Below are 19,728 nucleotides of genomic sequence, written 5' to 3'. Positions count from 1 at the left end.
TAAAAGTGGAACTATGGTGTGAATATTTCATAACTAAAATTTAGAAGGCCGAATGGGAGGAACAAGCTTGATTTCAGTTTTTCAAAGTTGAGCATTATAGAAGATTACAAAAATTACACCCAGAATTTATTTTATTTTTTTACTGACATTATTTTGATTTTTTTTTCCTTTTTTTTCCACTTAACTTTCCACAAATTTGACTAAGCTTAATTATATTTTCTATTTTATTATTTATCTACCTGTGATGTTGTGTTTGTTGTGAAGCACTTTCGTCAGCTGAGGCTGTTGTAAACCTCAACTTGGGTTAATAACTCTGTGAACAGACAGCTTCTTTAGTAATATTCTGATAATGATATCATAACCCAAGTCTTGTGATTAAAAAATGTTTCTCCATTTTAAAATATTTTAATTTCTGACACAAGATGGAACTTTTATGAGAACCAGGTTTTTGATTTATTTTATTAGCAGTGAGCCATAATCCTCAAACTTAACAGCAATAACAGTTTGAAATCTATTAGTGTGGTGAGTCAATGTGAGTTTTGTCACCTTGGATCAAATTGAAATGAGCCAACAAGTCAGTTAAATTCAAAGGAATCAAAAGGCGCCCATAGAGTCGCTGTAACGTTGAACGGAACGTTTCCCTAACCGCGCAGGTGGAGGTGAGCCCGCTGGAGAACGCCATCGAGGTGATCGAGAACAAGAACCTGCAGCTGCGCACGCTGATCACCCAGTGCCAGAACCGGCAGATGCAGAACATCAACCCCCTCACCATGTGCCTGAACGGGGTCATCGACGCCGCCGTCAACGGAGGCCTGGCCCGCTACCAAGAGGTACGAACGGGCGGCGGCGGACAGTTCTTCAGAGACCGAGGGTTGGGAAGCACTGACATATAGATTGCCTAATGATGTATGAAGGTGGGACGCATGAAGCGGAGGGGGCCGCATGGGGGGAAGAAAAAAAGGAGCAGCAGATGAACAGCTGGATGGATGGATGGATGCACGAGCGGCCCGGCGAGGCTTTGATCGAATTTATAGATGAGTGGAGAGCAAGAGGAGGGCTGGAAGCAGAAAAATGAGATAGATGGTTGATGCTGGAATGAGGGGATGGAATGGAGCTCTCAGTCAGCGAATAGATGGCTGGATGGAAGGATGGATGAGGGGAGAAAGCGGCGTCACATAAAAAATCGCATAAAGAGAAATAGCGGGGTTGGGGGGAAGGAGTGTAAAGAGATGGATGACTAATATTAGCTTATTGAATGAGGTAGGAGGATTTATGCAGCTGCCGCATTATAGGATAGAATAGTAAAAGGCAGACACAAAAAGGAGAGACGTCTTCCGTCTCGCCGACAAACATTTGCATCTGCTTGCAGCTTCTCGAGAGCAGCGCGCTGGAGATTGGAGGATAACCGCGCGGCGTGCTCCAATTTTCCAGGAAAAGCACAACAGCCTCAAAAAAAAATAAAGAAAAGGAAAAACAACTTAAAATCTACTCAAGAAAATAGTTTTTAGCCTCAGCAAACTGAGTGGACTCTTCTGCTTGTCGCTTAGCAACTGCTGTGAGCGTGGATCTGGAGGCTGGAAAGCTGGGAGGGGGGGTGCATTTCCTCGTTGTGCATGCCTGTTTGTAGGCCCAGTGCAAGCTTTATCCATATTTCTCTGCTGCTTTTAATTTCTTGTAACCCCCCGTCCCCTTTCTTTGCATAATAATAATAATAATAATAAAACAAATTTGGAATATTTCCTCACAAACTGGACAAATATGGCTCCTTTTTATCGTGCCGGAAACACACTACCACCGATATCAAACCCCCGATTTTCCTCGAGCCACGCACGATGTCACGAGCGTTCACGGACCGCGCCTACAAATCTATTAATTTCTTCTCCCTCCTTAATGCCGATTGGCAGCCGTGGAGGCCCTGCTACAAATGAGGGAGAAATTGTCATTATTAATATTCAGATTTATCGCTCCGGTCCGAGTTGAAGCCCCTTTCTGAAGAGGAGGAGGGAGGGAAGAAACGCGTTGTGATTTATTTTCCCCTCCCATCAGCGCTCCCTCTCTAATTGGACTCTGCTAATGATTAACTGAAGTCGCTGGGTAGCCGGGTCCCACTCGTCGCAGTCCGACGAGAAATTTCCATCACGCTGCAGATTATCGATCAGCTTTGCAGCCTTTTTTTTTTTCCCCCAGAGGCTTATGATTTGTGGTTGAAGCTGAAATGCAACCAAAGAAAAAAAAAAAAAAAAAAAAACGGGGAAAAAAACCCGGCAATATTTATGCACTCAAATGTTTTAAAATTTGTTATCTAACCATTTTGCAGAGCTTAATAAGATATGCTATCCTGTGCGGTGCATACTAATTTGATAAAGATTGCCATCTGGTGATGTTTGGAATATTAAAACACCTTGAGTATTCAGCCTGCGAAAGCCGTTTGATAGGGATCTGTGTTTGTTTGTGACTGTTTAAAGCAGCCTCAAGCATCTTTTCTCTCAGTCTGTCTCTTTCAAAACAGACAGCTGTGTCCTTGAGAGGAACTGTACTGCGCTTTTTGCAACCCCCGCCCCCCTTTTTACCTTTTACTGCCTCTCCTTTTTTTTTTTTTTTCAATTTTTTTCTTCCTCTTCTTCTGAATTTCCTTTTGGGGCAGATTTGAGAGGTTGTGAGCTGGGCTTTTCATCATCTCATCCTCTCTCCCCGCTTTCAGCCGAGTCTAACACAGACTGGGAAGGATTTGCAGTAATCTGTGGACGTATGACAAGTGTTGATGCCACTGTAAACAGCAAGGACTTGACAGTTTATGTATAGGGAATATGAGGGGGGAACAAAGCTTCCAGCTCGCAAGGCGAGAATACGCAATGTTTGGTTCAAGGGCAGTTGTGGTTGTTGCATGACGGGCCCGCTCCTTTTTGCCGTCCTCCGATCAACACAAATGCAGGAAGTCGTCTAAATAGTCGGGTGGGGTGCGATATGGTGCAGCCTCGTACAAAACATGTAGGATAGTTTCCCAAGTAAACAAGCAGGGGGTCCAATTCCTCATTGATGGCACATGTCTCAAGGAAATGGAAAACAATAAGTTTTTTTCCGCCCTCGTTTCTAATGCCGCCCTGGATAGCTGCCCAAACGGCATTGAAAGACTGACACTGTTTATGAGATCGGGACGATTGGAGATTTTTTTTTTTTTTTTACCCCCCCAGGGGGTCTTTTGTGGGCTCTAGTGTCCCTTATATGATAGTAGACTGACAGGAAACGGGGAAGGAGAGAGGGGGAAGACATGCGGCAAATGTTGTCAGGTCCGGGAGTCGAACCCGCGACGGCCGCGTTGAGGACTCAAGGCCTCCAAATACGGGTCGCGCTAACCGCTACGCCACAACGGCACGCCCCGATTGGAGATTTTTGCTGGGTGTATATATATATATATATATATATATATCTTTTTTTAAACTACAAAAAGGGTTAATATTTCATAAGTCATATATGGAGTTAAGTAAATGTGCAGTCAATTTAGAATTATGCAGTCCAGGTTAGAGCTGCTGTTGTTACTTTCCAATGAGTTCCTCCACCAGCACACCTGAAACACATGAATGCATCTAAGAGATGCAGAATGGCAGCTCTGAAAGATTGGACTTTGATAACATTATATTAGTCCTTATATTTTCCTATTTATGCTAGTCTTAATCTGAAACTGTTTTTGAAAGAATTCCTGTCCAACGAATAGGCACACAGTTCAGGTTTAATTTGTAAGATTATTTAAGATTTTGATCAAAACCAGGGAAGTTAATCATTTTGTTTAGCTTCACCAAGAAGCCCCAAAGTAGATGCCAACATGAGTAGATACTAACCACCAAATATCATTGGTGGTCAGCTAGTAGATGGTAATTCTGTTACATGGTCATCACAAAACGTAGCTACCAATGAGAAGACGAATATCAAACAGAGTTATTCTAACCAGCTACAGGTAGCCAGGTTAATTAACTAGCCAATATTAGCCTATTTGTTTTGTTGTAAGCACAACCTATGGCTAAATTACACTAGTGCCTATTATATTTTTATTATTAAATCAATGTATTAAAATAAAAACAAGAGTATATAAATGACAAAAGTAAGATTATGAATTGAATTAGTATTTTATAACTAGCTTAGCAGGAGGAGGACTTTTTGCTGCTAATTTGGTTATGCAATTAGAAAAAAAAGAAAAACCATTTGCAAACCTTGATCTTTAAATCCTTCCTTTCTGGTCCTCTAAAATCCAATGGAAGTAATGCTGTTTTTGTTCACTTTCCTTGTGTGTTTGCTCAAACCTTCCTAAATGCATCGAAGGACTGCACAAACACAAAGAAATAAAACACATTTGCATTCACTGAGTGACGGCCTGCTGGGATTCAGGTAACATCGTCACGCAGAAAGCAGAGCCGCCTTCAGGCCTTCAAATGTTCTGCATTTTGTTTACTTGCAGGCCTTTTTCGTGAAGGACTATATAATGAATCATCCCGAGGACGGAGACAAGATTGGCCGACTGAGGGAGCTCATGTTTGAACAGGTCTGAAATGAAAGAAATAATTATCTTTAAAAAAAAAAAAAGCAACAAACCGAGACATGCTGTAAATTTTGGATTATGAGAATGTGCTCACAAAATTCTATGGTTATTATACTATTAATTGTCATGGATCCTTTTTTACACATAAAGATAATAGCAACTACAGTATCTGCCTGAAGTATTACATTCATCACCACTACGATTATGTTAGTTTAGTGTTTGCATTTGAACCATGCTTTGTTTTGGAGGGATAACGCAACAAATTATGTTTAAATAGTGAATATTATGCACGAAAACCCAAACAATTACATTCCCCACCACACATATTCTGTACGCAGCATTGGTCCCATTATCCTTTAGCGATATGCAGAGAAATCGTACACTTTTTATCACTGTTGGCAACCTTTTTTCATAATTCTGGCTGGATTATCAGGAAAGGGAGACTTTATTTTAATGGGTTTGCTTATTTGCTGCGTTTTGTCCCAGATCTTGAATATAGGCTGCTGGTTCTCCATATAAAGTGAAATTCAAAGATTTGGAGAGAGCTGTACACCTTCATTATTCCATCCACTTTGTGCAATCCACATTTAGTTCTGACAATGAACCATACAGCATGATGTTGCCACCACCATGCTTAACAGTTGATGTGTTCTTCCGAATAAAATATACTTCTCGTCATTCCAGGCAAATATCAGGCGCTTGGACCTGTGTTTATTTCTGTCTCTGCGTTCCAGGCGCACATCTTAGAATACGGCCTCGCTGTGCACGAGAAGTATGTTCCCCAAGACATGAGACCTCTCCATAAGAAGCTAGTGGACCAGTTTCATCTGATGAAATCCAGTCTGGGCATACAGGTAGGCCACCAGGTTGTAAATCAGGGACAACTTCAAACATACCAAACAGAATTTTCTGAACATTGCACGTCTTCTGTCATTTCCTTTGAATTATTAACGAACGTCTTTGCGGGAGCATGAAGCAAGTTCGACAGTAGAAAGGATCCGCTGTGCTCAAACTTCCAAGTGAAATGACCCCTGCTGTCCACCAAAGGCAGGGATGGAGGGGCGGAAGGGGGTAGCCACCCCTCATTAAACAAACTTCCCCTTATCTACATACCACAGATTTTATTTACGTACCACACTCTGGCGCCGAGTAGCGTTTTAATCATCCCACTTTCCTCCATGTAAAACCGCAGGAGTTTCCAGCTTACGTGCGCGCGAGCCCCGTGCCCTTCACCAACGGAAGCCCGCGGACCTACAGGAACTCTGTGCCCAGCATCATCAGCCCCGACGCAGGCAGAGGGGTTGCAAGGCGGAGGTGATTACCAAAATGTCAAAGACGACTGTATTTTATAGTGTTAAAGATTTTAAAATGACCATAAAAGCCTTCTGTCCGCATCTTCCATCTGTTTATGGTGTTGGTTTATAATAAGGGGGAAAAGTAGTGGGGAGGGTAACCTACAGGGATCTGTCTATTCGGCTGACTGTGGGTGGCGGCGTGTGTGTGTAGGTGTTTTGATGTGTTCAGTGACCCTTCCACCCTGTCTACCTGCGACATTCTCCTTCCACAGTCTGATCCCACAGGGCACAGAAACTTTGGGGACGCACGCATCACTTCAATCTCACTGTGACATTTACCCTTTTTTTCCTTCCCCCCATGTGCAAAGTTTTGATTTCTGTGGAGAGGGGGAAAAGAATGCAAAAACTGTTGGATATAATTTTTCTTTTCTTTAGATTTTGATCTTGTTTTGATGAAATGCTGAAGTTGTTGTACCAGTTGTTTATCATCCAGACTGACACCTCTCTTCTTTTTTATTTTCTGCCGGTTTGCCCTTTGTGTTGGACTCCATGGCGAATTTATGGTAAGTGAAACACAGTTACATGCCAAATGAACTTTTAGGAAAATAAATAAATAAAATAATTTTTAAAAAATACATACAGTGTATATATATACATATATATATATATATATATATATATATATATATATATATATATATATATATATTTTTTTTTTTTTTTTTTTTTTAAACTTCAACACATATTACTGTGGTTTTATGTGCTAGGTCAGATGTCTGCAACCTGCAGGTCTGGAGCCAAATGTAGCTATAAAAGCCCTCCAGAGTGGCTATTTATAACTGTGGACAACAATAATGTTTGGCATGTTTTGTTAAGGAAAGATAATGAATGATTTCCTTTAGTGTCTGCAAAGAATTTTCCAATAAGCGTGACAGTTATGTCACAAAAACTACTATAATTAATTTATTCACTCCAAATTTTTGGTCATTAACCATTATTGCTGTGCTTCTCTTTTAAAACAATTTCTTTTGAATAATTATTAAAACACCCTAAAAATTCTGTATCAATAAAGGTTTGATGTTTTTAGTTTAAAAAAACGAATTTTGACTTAAAGCACAATTTTATAGTGTCTATAGTGTGTTTTCAAAGGGTTGTGTTGGTTTCGCTACTCAGGATAAAGTTTATTTAGCAGGAGGAATAAACTCTGGTTTGCTAAGATTGCTATAAACGAGCTTAACTCTTTAAAATGAGAAAAATCATTCTTGCTGCATGATTCTGCCTCCGTCGTGTTTCACTGTAGGCACGATTTATATCATGTTTGCTTTTAGCCAACGTGTCCTTTTCCATAAAACCTTAAGTATATAATCCAAATTTACTCAACACTTATAAGATTGTTTAAAAAAAAGAAATGCACTTCAGTTATGTGCTACTTTGATCAAATCCCCCCAAATACTCCGCTGAAGTTTATGGCCCATAACGTGAGAAAGTACAAAAACGTTCAGTGGGAATTTCAACTTTTTTGACTTCACGACAGATAAGAAAATAACTTCATTTCCTTTTACAAAGATCCACCATAACAAGCTCTCTCCTTCTGTCTCGTCAGCCCCTGCAGCTACCCTGCAGTGAACCGGTACTCCTCGTCCTCTCTTTCGTCTCAAGCCTCCAACGAAGTCAGCAACATCACCGGGCAGTCAGAGAGCTCAGATGAAGTCTTCAACATGCAGGTAATCCGTCACCGGTAAAACGCGCATGCAAGCAGCCTCTCGCGCACTACGGAAAAGGCTGTTAAAGTAGTAGATTGACTCCACATCCCAACATTTGCCCTCCTGCTCCCCACAGGCTCAACTCGCATCTGAATCTGCCCTCACTTTATTCTGCCGGCACTCCTGCCCACCCCCTTCTTTCTTTCTCTCTCCTCTGACCCTTTTTTCCTCTCTATCATCTCGACTTTTCTCGTCCAGGGCTCTGTCCGGCCAAGCAAATTGTCATGATTATATCAATTCAGGACACGGTGCTTTGTGCGGGCCGTCCAGGGAGCCTGCCTAAGTCTAATCTAAACTGGATTTGGCCAATTCAAAGAGCTGCCGACAACTCCTGGCAAGCCGTCCGCGGCACCTGGCAGGACCGGAGTAATAATAAGAGAGGGGAAACATGGGAGGGAAAAAAGGCTGCTGTCAGGAATCTGACTGAGTCAATTAGGATAATAGATTGGAATATTAAAGCTTTTCTTTACCTGGAAAGAAAATGAAACAATGTGACATCTAATTGAAGATTTAGAGTTTCCTTTTAAGGTGTTACTTGCAGTTATTTGATTGATATTAGTAGAATGAGGCACCGGCTTTATCACTACAGATAGAGTGAAGTTCAAAAGTTTTCATACCAATTGCAGACTTAGATTAATAATTGTTTCTATCCAGCGAAGAAGCTTGTTTTTGATTGAAAATGAGACAGACATCCCTCAAGTGATGACTAAACATTTAATATAATATTTAAAAAATGTAATTGGATCATTGGAAAAACTCCTTATATCAATTTGGCTTTTACATATTTCTGCTGTTCCAGTATTTTGATAGTGGGCTTCAAGTCTTTGGAATATTTTTGCTCCCTCCACAGATTCTTTGTCAGATTCTAGTCAAAACTCCAGCTGAGGCGTTCATACAAACAATAAAAGAGCAAAATGTTATTGTTGTCAGCAACGAGATAAGGACTTCGAAAATGCTCGGTGTACCGTCCCAAGTTAAATGAACGGGTGTAACCAACTCCGCTGTTAAATAAAAGTCAACCATCCAGTTTTATTCAATTGGATGGAAATTTAAATGAAAGGGGAAAACAACCTGGTTTAAAATCCACCAGCTGCATGTCGGTGGATCAAATAGAATAAAGACCTGTGCCTAACGTAATATATCGGAGAAAAAATGCTTTGATTTACTCTAAGTTGTGACTAAAGATGAACCTTTGTCAATATTATTCAGAATCAGAGGTGATGCCACACCGTGTGTGTTTGAACCAACCAAGTTGGTCTTGGTCACTTTGGTCAGCTGAGGTTGTTGTAAATGGACTACATAAATAAATAAACCTTGACTTGAAGTTTATTAATATTAATGTTCTGGTGATTTAAGATAGATGTTCATAATGTCGTCTTTCCCACTTCCAGCCCAGTCCATCTACCTCGAGCCTCAGCTCCAACCATTCTGCCTCGCCCAACGTCACCAGCTCAGCCCCCTCCAGTGCCAGAGGTAAGGTGACTTCTATCAAAATAAATAAGCCCTGTGTCCGAGCATCCAGCTGATATTTCATTTCCAAGCGGTCTGAATCGAGTGTTCTCTACGTGCAACGTTGTACTTTTAACCTTTCGGCGACGCCGTCTCCCAAAATGGAACGGCAATCTGATGAGGTTAGAGCCCGGCAGAAGATCTTCAAAGAGAATGTAGAAAAAGTGAGCTTGAAGGAAAACAAACCGAGGAAAGGCGAAACAGAGAGAATGCAAAATGAAGACGGATAAATAAATGAGCTGGAAGAAATGGTGTTGAAGGGAAAATTGCGGCGGCGAAAGCTCGCAACGTGGTAAGAGAGAATAAGAGATTTCTACAAGTGAGCTGACTATTCCCTTATAACAAGCGCTGTCCAGACCAGACTCGGTTATCCGAGCGTCCACCGCTGGGTAGAGTGAATAGCTAATGCCTCATCCTGCTGTCCCTCTCATCCCGATGTGTTCAAATGTGTAAATGTGTTTCTGCCTGATCCCGATCATAAAAAGCTAGAATATATGAAGACGTTTATGGAAGCGTATGCACTCCCCTTTGGCAAGCCGCTGACAGCGGGCGGCGCCCTTATAAAAGTGCCCTCTGTCTACCCATAAAGCGTGTGGAGAATTATTGCCTCTGTGGTGCTACCTGAAGGAGAGCCAGCGATTGCTATCTTATATTCATATGATAGTCTTCCAAGTGCTGTCAAGTTGGCTAATGGTTCAAGATTCATGCGGCAGCTGCTGAGGGGAAGGGCGGCAATAATGACGAATTTGCGCGTTTGGATTTTGCCCCTATCTATTGACTCGCGCTACACATGTAACCGTGTCGAGCTGTGGCTCACGTCCCCGTTGTGATTGTCCAGTGTAACGGAGGAGGTAAAGGAGTTAGGTTAGAGGGGGTGAGGAGGATGTGTGTGTGTGTGTGTGAAGGAGAGCCCAAGCCATTTATCATGTTGTGGAGCTATTGAGGCTGAAAGGACGGCAAAGAGAGAGAGGCTTGGAGGGAGAAAGAGAGATTGGCCTTTCCTGATTGCCAGTATTTGGGGGTAATAGCCTAACACCTTGCTCCCTGTTTGGTCCTGAGCATGTTTGCGAATGTGCTTGCTGGCAGGGGTGCACGTGTGTGTGTGAGACACGGCTCTAACATATCATACTGTTCATTTCAGGTTCGCCTCAAATGGCAGAAAAACACAAGCATTCCAGAGAAAATGCCTGTCTGTCTCCGCGAGAGAGACCTGTCAGTGCCATCTTCTCCAATCCCCTTGAACCTGCACAGGTTGGCAAATATAAACGTATTCATTTATATACTTTGGCATTCTTCCTCTTCATAAATTTCTAATTTATATTAGTAGTTGATACATTGCCATGGAAATATTTATTATCTTGCTAAGTTTGTGGTTTCATCGGTTATATAAATTCATTCAGGTTCCAAAGTCTTTAGCCAGTATTCAGTAATAGCTTGATGCTAATGTGACACTGAATTTCCAAATACAGTTTTAGTTAGGGTAATAATAATAATAATAATAATAATAATAAGGTGGCACTACTTCTCTTTGTACACCATGGCGTCCATTGCGTTTGACACCAAATTTGAAAAGATGGTTAAGTTGCATGAGCCTTCTCCTTCTTTCAACCAGCTGATAAGCAGTGCACAGAAACAGGCTATGCAGTGGCTAGTATGTATGCTACATACAATATGTTACACAACCACAGAAAAATCCTGGTGACTCAGGCACCTTTCAGTGCAATTAAAAGCCTTTTAAACCCCTGAACCTTATGGAGTTTGGAAATTAGAATAGAACAAGACCTTGATGCCACTCAAAAGTAACTGGCCTGGTCATGACGCAGCAGGACACAATGAATTCCAGCCTACTGATCTCCAGTATACATAAACTTTTCACACTGGGAGTGCGTCAAATGAGATGTTCAATAAAATCTCCCTCACATTTAAACCAACATAAAACATGCATACATGGCAACTCAACCACCGGTATAATGTAAGGAATACATAGCTAGGGAAATAAATTGCTCATTATTTTAAGTCAGTCTCCACCTTTGTTACCACCATCAAGATCTCTAAAGTGTTAATCCTGTTATAACTCTAGCACATTACATCAAAACCAGGTCAAGGAACATATAGCAACTCATTCAGGGCAATATTTAGAAAGATAGAATACATTTGTACAGTATGTCACAAGTGGGAAAAATAACCTCAAAGATCCAGCCATTTCATCTACTTTCTGCCTTCCCTAAAAGGTTTACCGGCGCCTCAGTTAAGTTTTTTGTTTTTTTTTGTCAAAGTGTGCAGTTGTGTGATTGGGACACAAAGACAAATTAGGAAGCAGATCTATAGTTGTCCAGCGTGGTGTTACACTCTGCCTAGAGGGAAACTCGAAGTTTGTAACAACTGCAGCACCCAATGAGGTGCACACTGTGGCAGAAAACAAGGTCACCTTTTTAATGTACAATACATCTCAATGGGCGACTTCCGCCTAAGAGACAAAAATGTCTCCTTGGCGAGGGCTCGTGGTGTAAGGCCATTTTGTCGCTGAGAGGTGCAATTTTTCAAGAGCAGTAGTTACTTCTGTTTTTGCTAAAGATTACTCCAGCTTTGTTCCATTATGTGGGTGGGGGGCAAAGGAACCGTTCTGTACACCAAGCTGATAACATAAAAACAAGAGGTTATGAGAGCAACGTGATATTGTAATTGCTTTCCCGGTTGAAGGACAGTATGTAACGGAACCAGGCAATCAATCCACCGACAAAGCTCCGATAAAAAAAAAAAATAACAACAAAACAAAGCAACCCTAATCTGTTTGCTTTTCAAGGCCGTTCATCGCTCGCGGCTTAATGTGGAGTTCACCTCTTTTTCACCCCGTTTATGTTTAATTCTACGGAGGAGATTATTGCCGATGACCTACATACTACAAAACACTTTTATTGGGTGATTAATGTCGGTTATTAGAAAGACGACTTGTTTAGCTGCATTCTTGTTTTTGCAAATTTAGGGCGAACGCAAAGTCACGTTTCTCAGGCGGAGCCTAAACCAACATGTCTTGACATTTCTTTGCAGTTTTAAATTAATGATCTGTCAGATAATTAGGTCTAAAATGATATATAATGTTAATTCTTCATGATAAAATACACTTGCCCAAAATAAAAGTTTCCAAGCGCACATCCCTATTGTGACATCACAAAAGGGTTAAGGAAACTAATCCATTATTTTAAGCATGTCTATTTACATTTTTAGTGTATTTTGCTGTTTTTTTAGCAATCAAAGCTCAATGCTAACTAAACAATGCAAACTCATTAACTTTCTTCTTGTTCCTGTGTCACAAACACAAATACAGACAAAGCCAAATTACTGTCCTATTTTTTTTTTATCACTTCTCTTATTTGTATTTTGTGAAAACGCCTCTGTTTTTATTGTCAGCACTTCTTTCTTGGTAGGAAAAAAATACATCATTGCATAGAGTCTGCTAATTTAATCAAGCCAGTTTATTGTGTGTATGCCGGAGTCACATTGCACAGTGCAACCGCAAGCGAATCAATTTCCTGAGTCCACATGAAAATGCTGGACTCCAGAGAAGACCGTCAGACTAAATGAATGAGCTCAGAGAAGTAACCAAAATAACAACATGACCTGGAACTGGACTTCTCAAATCAAATTCTGCTTAGTCAGTTCTGTAGATCAAATTTTTGTCTCCTGGATTTGTTTGGCAGTCAATACAACCAACTTGAATCCTAAACTTCTAGCAAAATTATGAACTCTGCATTTGTTACTTAGAATACTCTGCTGTTTGTGTCGTCGATGTTCTCTCCTTTACGAGAGCTTTAGTCCAATTTTTGTAAAAACATTATATCATGTAGCGCAGCTGAAATATCTTTATTCGTTGTGTGTTTTTAAGATTAATTTGTGTGATTTCCTTTATTCTGCAGAGAGCTCCTGCTCACCAGATAGGCGACACCACTCTACCCAGGAGTGACCCCAACCTCTCGGCACCAGATAAAGGTACACATTCGCTATCGTTGCACATCTATTTATATTCCTGAGTTGTACTGGGAACTGTCCACTCAGCAATCAGAAACACTAAAAAAAAAGAACTCACAGGGAATATCTGTTATTTTATGTCTATAGAAAAAGTGTTTTTATCACAAATTCCTTGTTTGTGTCCATCTATCCTAACCCCCAAAGAGAAATGGCTGCCATCTGCGTTGTGATGCGAAACTGCAGAAGCAAACAGCTTCTTGGGTTTTCGTCTGTGCATGCAATACTGTGCAGAGTGTCAGCCATCTTGCTCATACATGCAGTGTGTATTTACTACACACTGTACACAGCTGCAGTGAATATCTCCGTAGAAGCTTCTTTTGAAAACACAAATATAACAAAAATGCACTGGTTGTTTTTTTTAATGACCTTTTCAAATAAACAATTTTTGCAAAGCCTTGACCATACATTTTCCATTCTGACTGAATTCCGTTTTTCTCAAAGAGCCGTTATTGACAGTAATATTTTTTTGTTGTACTTTTTCTAATAAACCCCCACATCAAAACACAACTGAAGATAAATCTTTAATATTAGTTTTTTGTACAGTAGTTCGGTGAATTTTGTCATGTCTATAAATTTGTTAAATTGTCTTTACCCAATGATACAAACGTGTTTCACCAACTCTTAAATTGGCACCAAGTGTTTATATGATATATGTTTTTAATAGGTTGAATAAGTCTAATCTGAATTTTAGACCTTAAAAATTTAAATATAAATTTTAAAAAGTTTCAGAATTGAAATGACAAGATAAAGTGCCACTCAAGTGAGACCGATGTGTGTTTATCTTTCTAGTGAAAAATTGATTTTAATAACATTATTAGTAGCTTAATACAGCCTGGTTCATTTGACTGTTTCTACTACCTGGATAATTCTTTGATTCATCCCTGAAAATAACATGGTATTCCATAACAACTAACAGATTTGGCAATATGTATCTAAAAATCATCCGGTTCCACTCTCAAAGCACTCCCTGCAGTCAGTGCATACCTACTACTGTATATATAGCTCAGATAGGAGATGGCATCAGTTTAAAATATGCAGTAAACCTATATTATGTGTTTTGCAATTACCTTCTGTAAAATAAAATATTGCGATACAAGACGCACACCATGCAATACTGTCACATAAATTTAAAGAGTATTTTTTTTATTATTATTCTTAACCCTCTGCAGCCTGATGCAACTTGTCTGCCTTTAACGTTTAAGCCAGAGACGATGCAGACATTAGCATTTTTGAAGTGGGTTCAAAACAAATGCTGAACATAAAAAGAAAGACTGGTTCCATTTGATGCTTTTATGCATTTTTTTCCCATCAGACCCTAAAGTATTTTTCTTTAAAGCATGAAAAGAACAGCTTGTTGTTTTTCTTTTTAGCCTTTGCTGTTCAAACTTGTTTTCTCAGAGCTTCACAAAGGCTTAGAGTGCTATGAGATCATCCTCTACCAGCTCTGAGCCAGTCTAATGGTCTTAAAGACAATTATTCACATCTCGGCCAAAATTCTTCCAATTTTCTTCAAAAACTTTCCCCGCCTCCATATTTTCTTTTGGACTTAAATTGAAGATGCAACAGAACAACCAACAACAGCAACGACTCCACACTTCTTTCCTCAGCGTAGGAATAATTACAGATGGTGTCAGATTACTCGCCTATTAATAAACAGCGAGGAGCGTGGATGTGATAGCTTCCTTGTGACTCGCACGAAAACACAAAACTCTTCCATGCGAGTGGAGTGTGATCTGTAACTAACACAGCAGGAGAAGGGCGCTGTATCACAATATGGTGATGCGGGCCGTCTGCACTGATGACAATGATAAAAAGAAGAAAAAAAAAAGGGTGGAAGGATTTACACAGAACCTGTTACTGAGGAAGTGTAACTTTTTTTTTACCTTCTAATTATATCTTTGGATTGCGTTGTTAGAGTTTAACACCCACTCTAAGACATAGCATACAAGGAACAACTGCACCGATTTCCTGATTGCAATTTATTCTCACAGAATCATCTGCATCTAAAGTTGTGACCCAGTGTCAGCTAATGTAATTAATCAAAATTTCAAAAAGATATGCCTCATTATATTCCGTTCTGTGCAGAAAATATCCAAATGTGCGCATGAAGGAAGGCCTGTGGGAATCAGAGATAAATCTATTAAATGTAAAAAAGGAAGCCAAATAATTAACTGCACAAATATCTTCGGAAAAAAATATAGTTTTGATCCACTTTGATTGATAGTGAGCAAACAACCCAATGTCCTTTGTGTGCCGGCATGTGTGTGTGTTGTTTTTTTTTTGCGGAATATGACGTTGCATCATTTCTACTCACCTACTGTTACTTCAAAGAAAAGACAGAAATATGTCTTGTACAATAAGCCAAGCTGTTGAAACGGTTTATGTTGAATCTGTCACATCGAGGTTGAGCCGTTTGCCACACACTAGCTGACATACATGGCCTCCATAACTATGAGCCCATTTAAGGCCTTTCCATTGGATCAAAATTCAAGACTGATGCATTTACAACGACTCCAGCCTCATTCATCAGCATGTTATTACCCATAGAAAATGTCAGTGTTTCTACTTTATGTTGTGTTTTTGCATGCAAACTCCATCATGTAATTTTTATTTTATTTTTGTGTGGTGTGTCTGTGTGCTGTAAAGTGAGACCCACTCCCAGTAGCTGGAGCCTAGACAGTGTCAAAGAGCGGGCGCCGTCCTTCTCTGACAATGTCTCCAAACCCATATGCCCTCCCATCCCTCCCAGGCCACAGCACCCAGGTAAAATGGCCGACCCTCTGCTGAAGAATGACGCTAATTTTTCCCAATCTGGCTTTTGACACCTGCTGCTCTGGAACGGCTCTTCTTTTTTCCAGTTTCCCACCTGACTCCTCTTCCTCCTCCTTCTGCTATATGGCAGCCGCTCTTTCTATACTGACCGGCATCATTGCGTTTCAATGCAATTTAATTCTTCTTCTGCTGTCAGCTCGAAGTGTTATTTCATTTTAGATTTTTTTATTATTATTTACAGATGAAACAGATTTAGCTTGAGTGTTTTCGGGTTAACCCAGCAGCGTCATCAGCAGATGGAGTCGCTTCCTCCTTCTCCAGAGTGCGAGAGCAGCTGTTGGGTGTAGAGGCAGCTTAAGGCAGTCTGGAGGACCTGCAGAACAACAGTGTTTATTTGATTTCGCTGATTCTTTCAGCTCTAGGCTCTCTTTGCTTCGTGTGTCCTTGTTTGCATGACTTCATGCTGTGTCATCCCGCTGTGTGAAAGAAAACGCTTCTCCCCTAATTCTATTCCTCTCTCTCCGTTTTTTTTTTGTTTTTTTTTGTCTGCAGTTTCCTCCGTTAAAAACGCCAGGTCGCAGTCGCCGGGTCCCATGTCCAGATCGCCGCAGAAGGTCGGTCCCGCTTCTGTTCGCTCTTCTGGAAACGGTCATTATCCCGCTCTGTGTCGATCGTGAGGCAGAGACGGGTTGTATTAACTGCTCACTGGAGCTGATTTAGGACTTAATGTGTCAGCCGTCCCAAAGAGGTCCCGAAACGGGATTGGCTGGAGGGTCTTAGCTAAATATGTTCAAGGTTCTGCAGGGTCACCTGTTTAATAAAAAAATCTGAAAACGTACATGGGTTTATTAGACTTCTCTACTGATATTTTTTTTAATATATATAATTTGCAACACCTTCAAAAAAAAATTCATGCAACTTGTTCCAATGGGATTTTTAGTGAGAGGGATTTTTTTTTTTGACTTGTCGTTCTGTCAGATTCGATAAAGAGAATCTCATGCATTTTCACAACCTGTTACTGCTTTTTGTTTTGACTAGACCGGGGTCGGCAACCCGCGGCTCTTTAGCGCTGCCCTAGTGGCTCTCTGGAGCTTTTTCAAAAAAGTCTTTGAAATTTGAAAAAGATAGGGGTGGGATATATATATTTTTTTGTTTTAATATGGTTTCTGTAGGAGGACAAACATGACATAATCATTCTTAACATTTTCCAATGCTGTAAAAATGTGTAGAATAAATATTAAATTTCAACATTTCTGTCAACAAAGATTTGCGTCACAGCCTGTGACACGTTTCTTTCAGCTGGGCAGGTGGCTGTTGTAAACAGACCGACGGGTGTGTGGTGGGCCATGGAGAGCAAAGGGGAAAAGAGGAAAATAGTCGAGGAGAGATTCTACAATTCTTGAACCAAATCATTTGCATTCATTGCCAATGCAGAAGGATTACCTGAATGTTTGCTCTGTAGCGAGAAGTTGTCAGATAACAAAAAGAGTACCGTACTTTCCGGACTATAGAGCGCACCTTACTATAAGCATCACCCACATTATTTTTTTTTTTAAATAACTGGACACTTACACACATAAGTTGCACTGGGCTAAAAGCCGCATGGTTCAAAGCGTGGGGACAAAGTAGCAACTAATAGTCTGAAAAAACCGGTAATGTGGCGCTACATTAGCTGCTGGGTCAAGATTAAAGTTACACCTTACATGCCCGATGTTGAGAAACTGTCCAGTGATGTTCGTAAACAGAAGTCACATTAAACACAAGAACACAATCCTGCCATAGGCACATTTATGTAGTAACAAAGTGGTTGTTTTTATAAATTGATTAGTGATTTTTGTCACTGTATATTTAGAATGACACTTAGCGATATTATTGTGTTTTGTTGCTCAGGTCCGAGGATGGTTGCGTGTCAAAAGAGAAGACCCTAACCCCTAACCCTTTGCACAGAAATAAGACTTAAACTGTATTAATTTAATTTTATATACTTTACCTTTTCAAAAGGCTGCTGGGTTATTTTATAACTGCAGGTTGCGTTTTATTGCTCTCCGTTTGTTGCCCAGATAAAGGGCACGTTATGCACGTTCCGTTTTGTTGTTTTTTCGATCACACACTTAAAGGCTAATATAAACACTTAAAGCTTGTTTTGCCTTCATTATAAACCTAATAGAAGCCTTTAAATTTTTTGCAGCTCCAGACAGATTTGTTTTTTTGTTGTTTTTTTTTTGGTCCAAAATGGCTCTTTCAACATGTTGGGTTGCCGACCCTGGACTAGACCGAATGCAAGTTGATTGGAACCATTTGGTCCCAACTCTGGCTTTATGATTAACGTATGGCTGTCACGATAAACAATAAATCAATTTATCGCGTGATAAATTAAAAGAAACTCAATCATTTTCATCTGCTTAATTTGTTGTTTTCCTCTTTTCTTTCTCTTTTTACCAAAAACTGAATGATGAAAGTCTTCAGTTTGATGTTTAGGTCTCAACTGGCCCTTTTTTCAAGAGACAATTTTGTTTACAGAGACGTCATAATTAATTTTGTTAGTTGTTTTCTTTATTTATTTTGGATATTTAAACTGTCTTCCAGTTCTAGTTTATAAATGTTCATTGTGTTTTTAAGGTTACCTTGAGAATGTGCCATTATTACTGCTATGTTTCTTGAAAATCGTCTCAAAACAATATTATCGTTTATCGCAATAAGTTCTGGGACAATTTATCGTCTCGCAAAATTAGTTATCATGACAGGCCTAGTTTATCGTTGTTGTCCTGGTAGAGGTTGAACCTTGACCCCGGCCGGAAGTCTTCGGCAGCCTAAATCAAGTTTTCTTGCGAGGTAATCTCTGTATTTAGCTGGATACATTCGACACCATGAGGATTCACACGTGTTAGCCACTCTTGAGTTAAAAAAGCAAAAACGTCATTTTGATCTCATCCCACATGAACACCTTCCGTGAACTGGAAACTACTTCCAACAATTTCCTTGCTACTCCAACACACACACAAAACATATAGAGTTCATGACTTGTAGCTTGTCTTTGGAGAGATTCCACCTGAGCTGTGACCAGAGTTATCTTGTGTGTTTTTGGTTCTTCTCTAGCCTGCAGGTTGCGGTGGATGGTCATCTGATGAAATTGCTGCAAAATGAAGTTTGTGGTTAAATTCTAATACAGTGGGTGAAAAATTCTTGGTTATGAATACTTTTGAATAGCACTGTAAAATGAAAAAGTCTTTGCTTTTAATGCAGCGAGAAAACCTGTCAGCTAGGCGCACTAAAAGCTCCCTTTGGCATCAATCAGCCGAGGTGTTGAAACACCGATTTAGTATCTTTGACCTCCGTTTTATTTTTTGGTTTTTTTCCAACATTTGTCTGCAAACAAACTGATTATTCTTGCTATGACTTCAGGCTCAGATTTCTCACTAATGAGCTTCTTATTAGTTAATACCAGCCAGTCGAAGCTGCAGAAGTTTGGGGAAAGGTTAAGGAAGCACTTGCGAGAGCTCCTAATGAGGGTAAAAAAACAGCAGCACCGATACTGGTCTCCATCTGGCTCGACTCGTCTCAGTTTGGATTATTTTATTTTTTTTCTTTACACAAACAGCGCTAACCTCTCCGTCTTCTCACTCGTCACATTTACTTTGTGAGTGACCGCTCGGCGCCCAGCGTTGCGGCGCCTTTTAGTCAGATTCGTGTGTGTGTTTGACGGCGAGTTTGTTTGCGGCCGCGTGTTGCCGAGGCGAAACGGAGGCGCCCGGAGCGAAGCGCCAAGCCGCACGGCGCGGCGACCGGTCCTCTGCAAGACCCCAAGCAGAGCCGCATTATCCGGCGCATGAGC

General features: G+C 40.4%; 1 protein-coding gene across 4 annotated transcripts in view; it reads left to right on the top strand.

Moving 5' to 3' along the window:
• dock4 (dedicator of cytokinesis 4) overlaps positions 1–19,728 on the top strand; it is a 125,521-nt gene that overhangs the window by 101,520 nt on the left and 4,273 nt on the right. For 3 of the 4 annotated variants that reach the window (XM_023349960.1, XM_023349959.1, XM_023349958.1), the window contains 10 exons: positions 654–830; positions 4,451–4,534; positions 5,266–5,385; positions 5,724–5,845; positions 7,439–7,550; positions 8,981–9,062; positions 10,240–10,349; positions 13,013–13,085; positions 15,771–15,887; positions 16,449–16,510. In XM_023349960.1, the coding sequence (XP_023205728.1) occupies positions 654–830; positions 4,451–4,534; positions 5,266–5,385; positions 5,724–5,845; positions 7,439–7,550; positions 8,981–9,062; positions 10,240–10,349; positions 13,013–13,085; positions 15,771–15,887; positions 16,449–16,510 (1,059 nt within the window). The remainder of the gene's footprint in view (positions 1–653; positions 831–4,450; positions 4,535–5,265; positions 5,386–5,723; positions 5,846–7,438; positions 7,551–8,980; positions 9,063–10,239; positions 10,350–13,012; positions 13,086–15,770; positions 15,888–16,448; positions 16,511–19,728) is intronic. The other variant, XM_023349961.1, reaches the window with a different exon arrangement.

Source organism: Xiphophorus maculatus, chromosome 17, assembly GCF_002775205.1.
Source record: "Xiphophorus maculatus strain JP 163 A chromosome 17, X_maculatus-5.0-male, whole genome shotgun sequence".
Classification (NCBI taxonomy): Eukaryota; Metazoa; Chordata; class Actinopteri; order Cyprinodontiformes; family Poeciliidae; genus Xiphophorus; species Xiphophorus maculatus.
The sequence above is the reverse complement of the archived record's forward strand: the minus strand, read 5'-3'. Positions and strand labels throughout refer to the sequence as shown.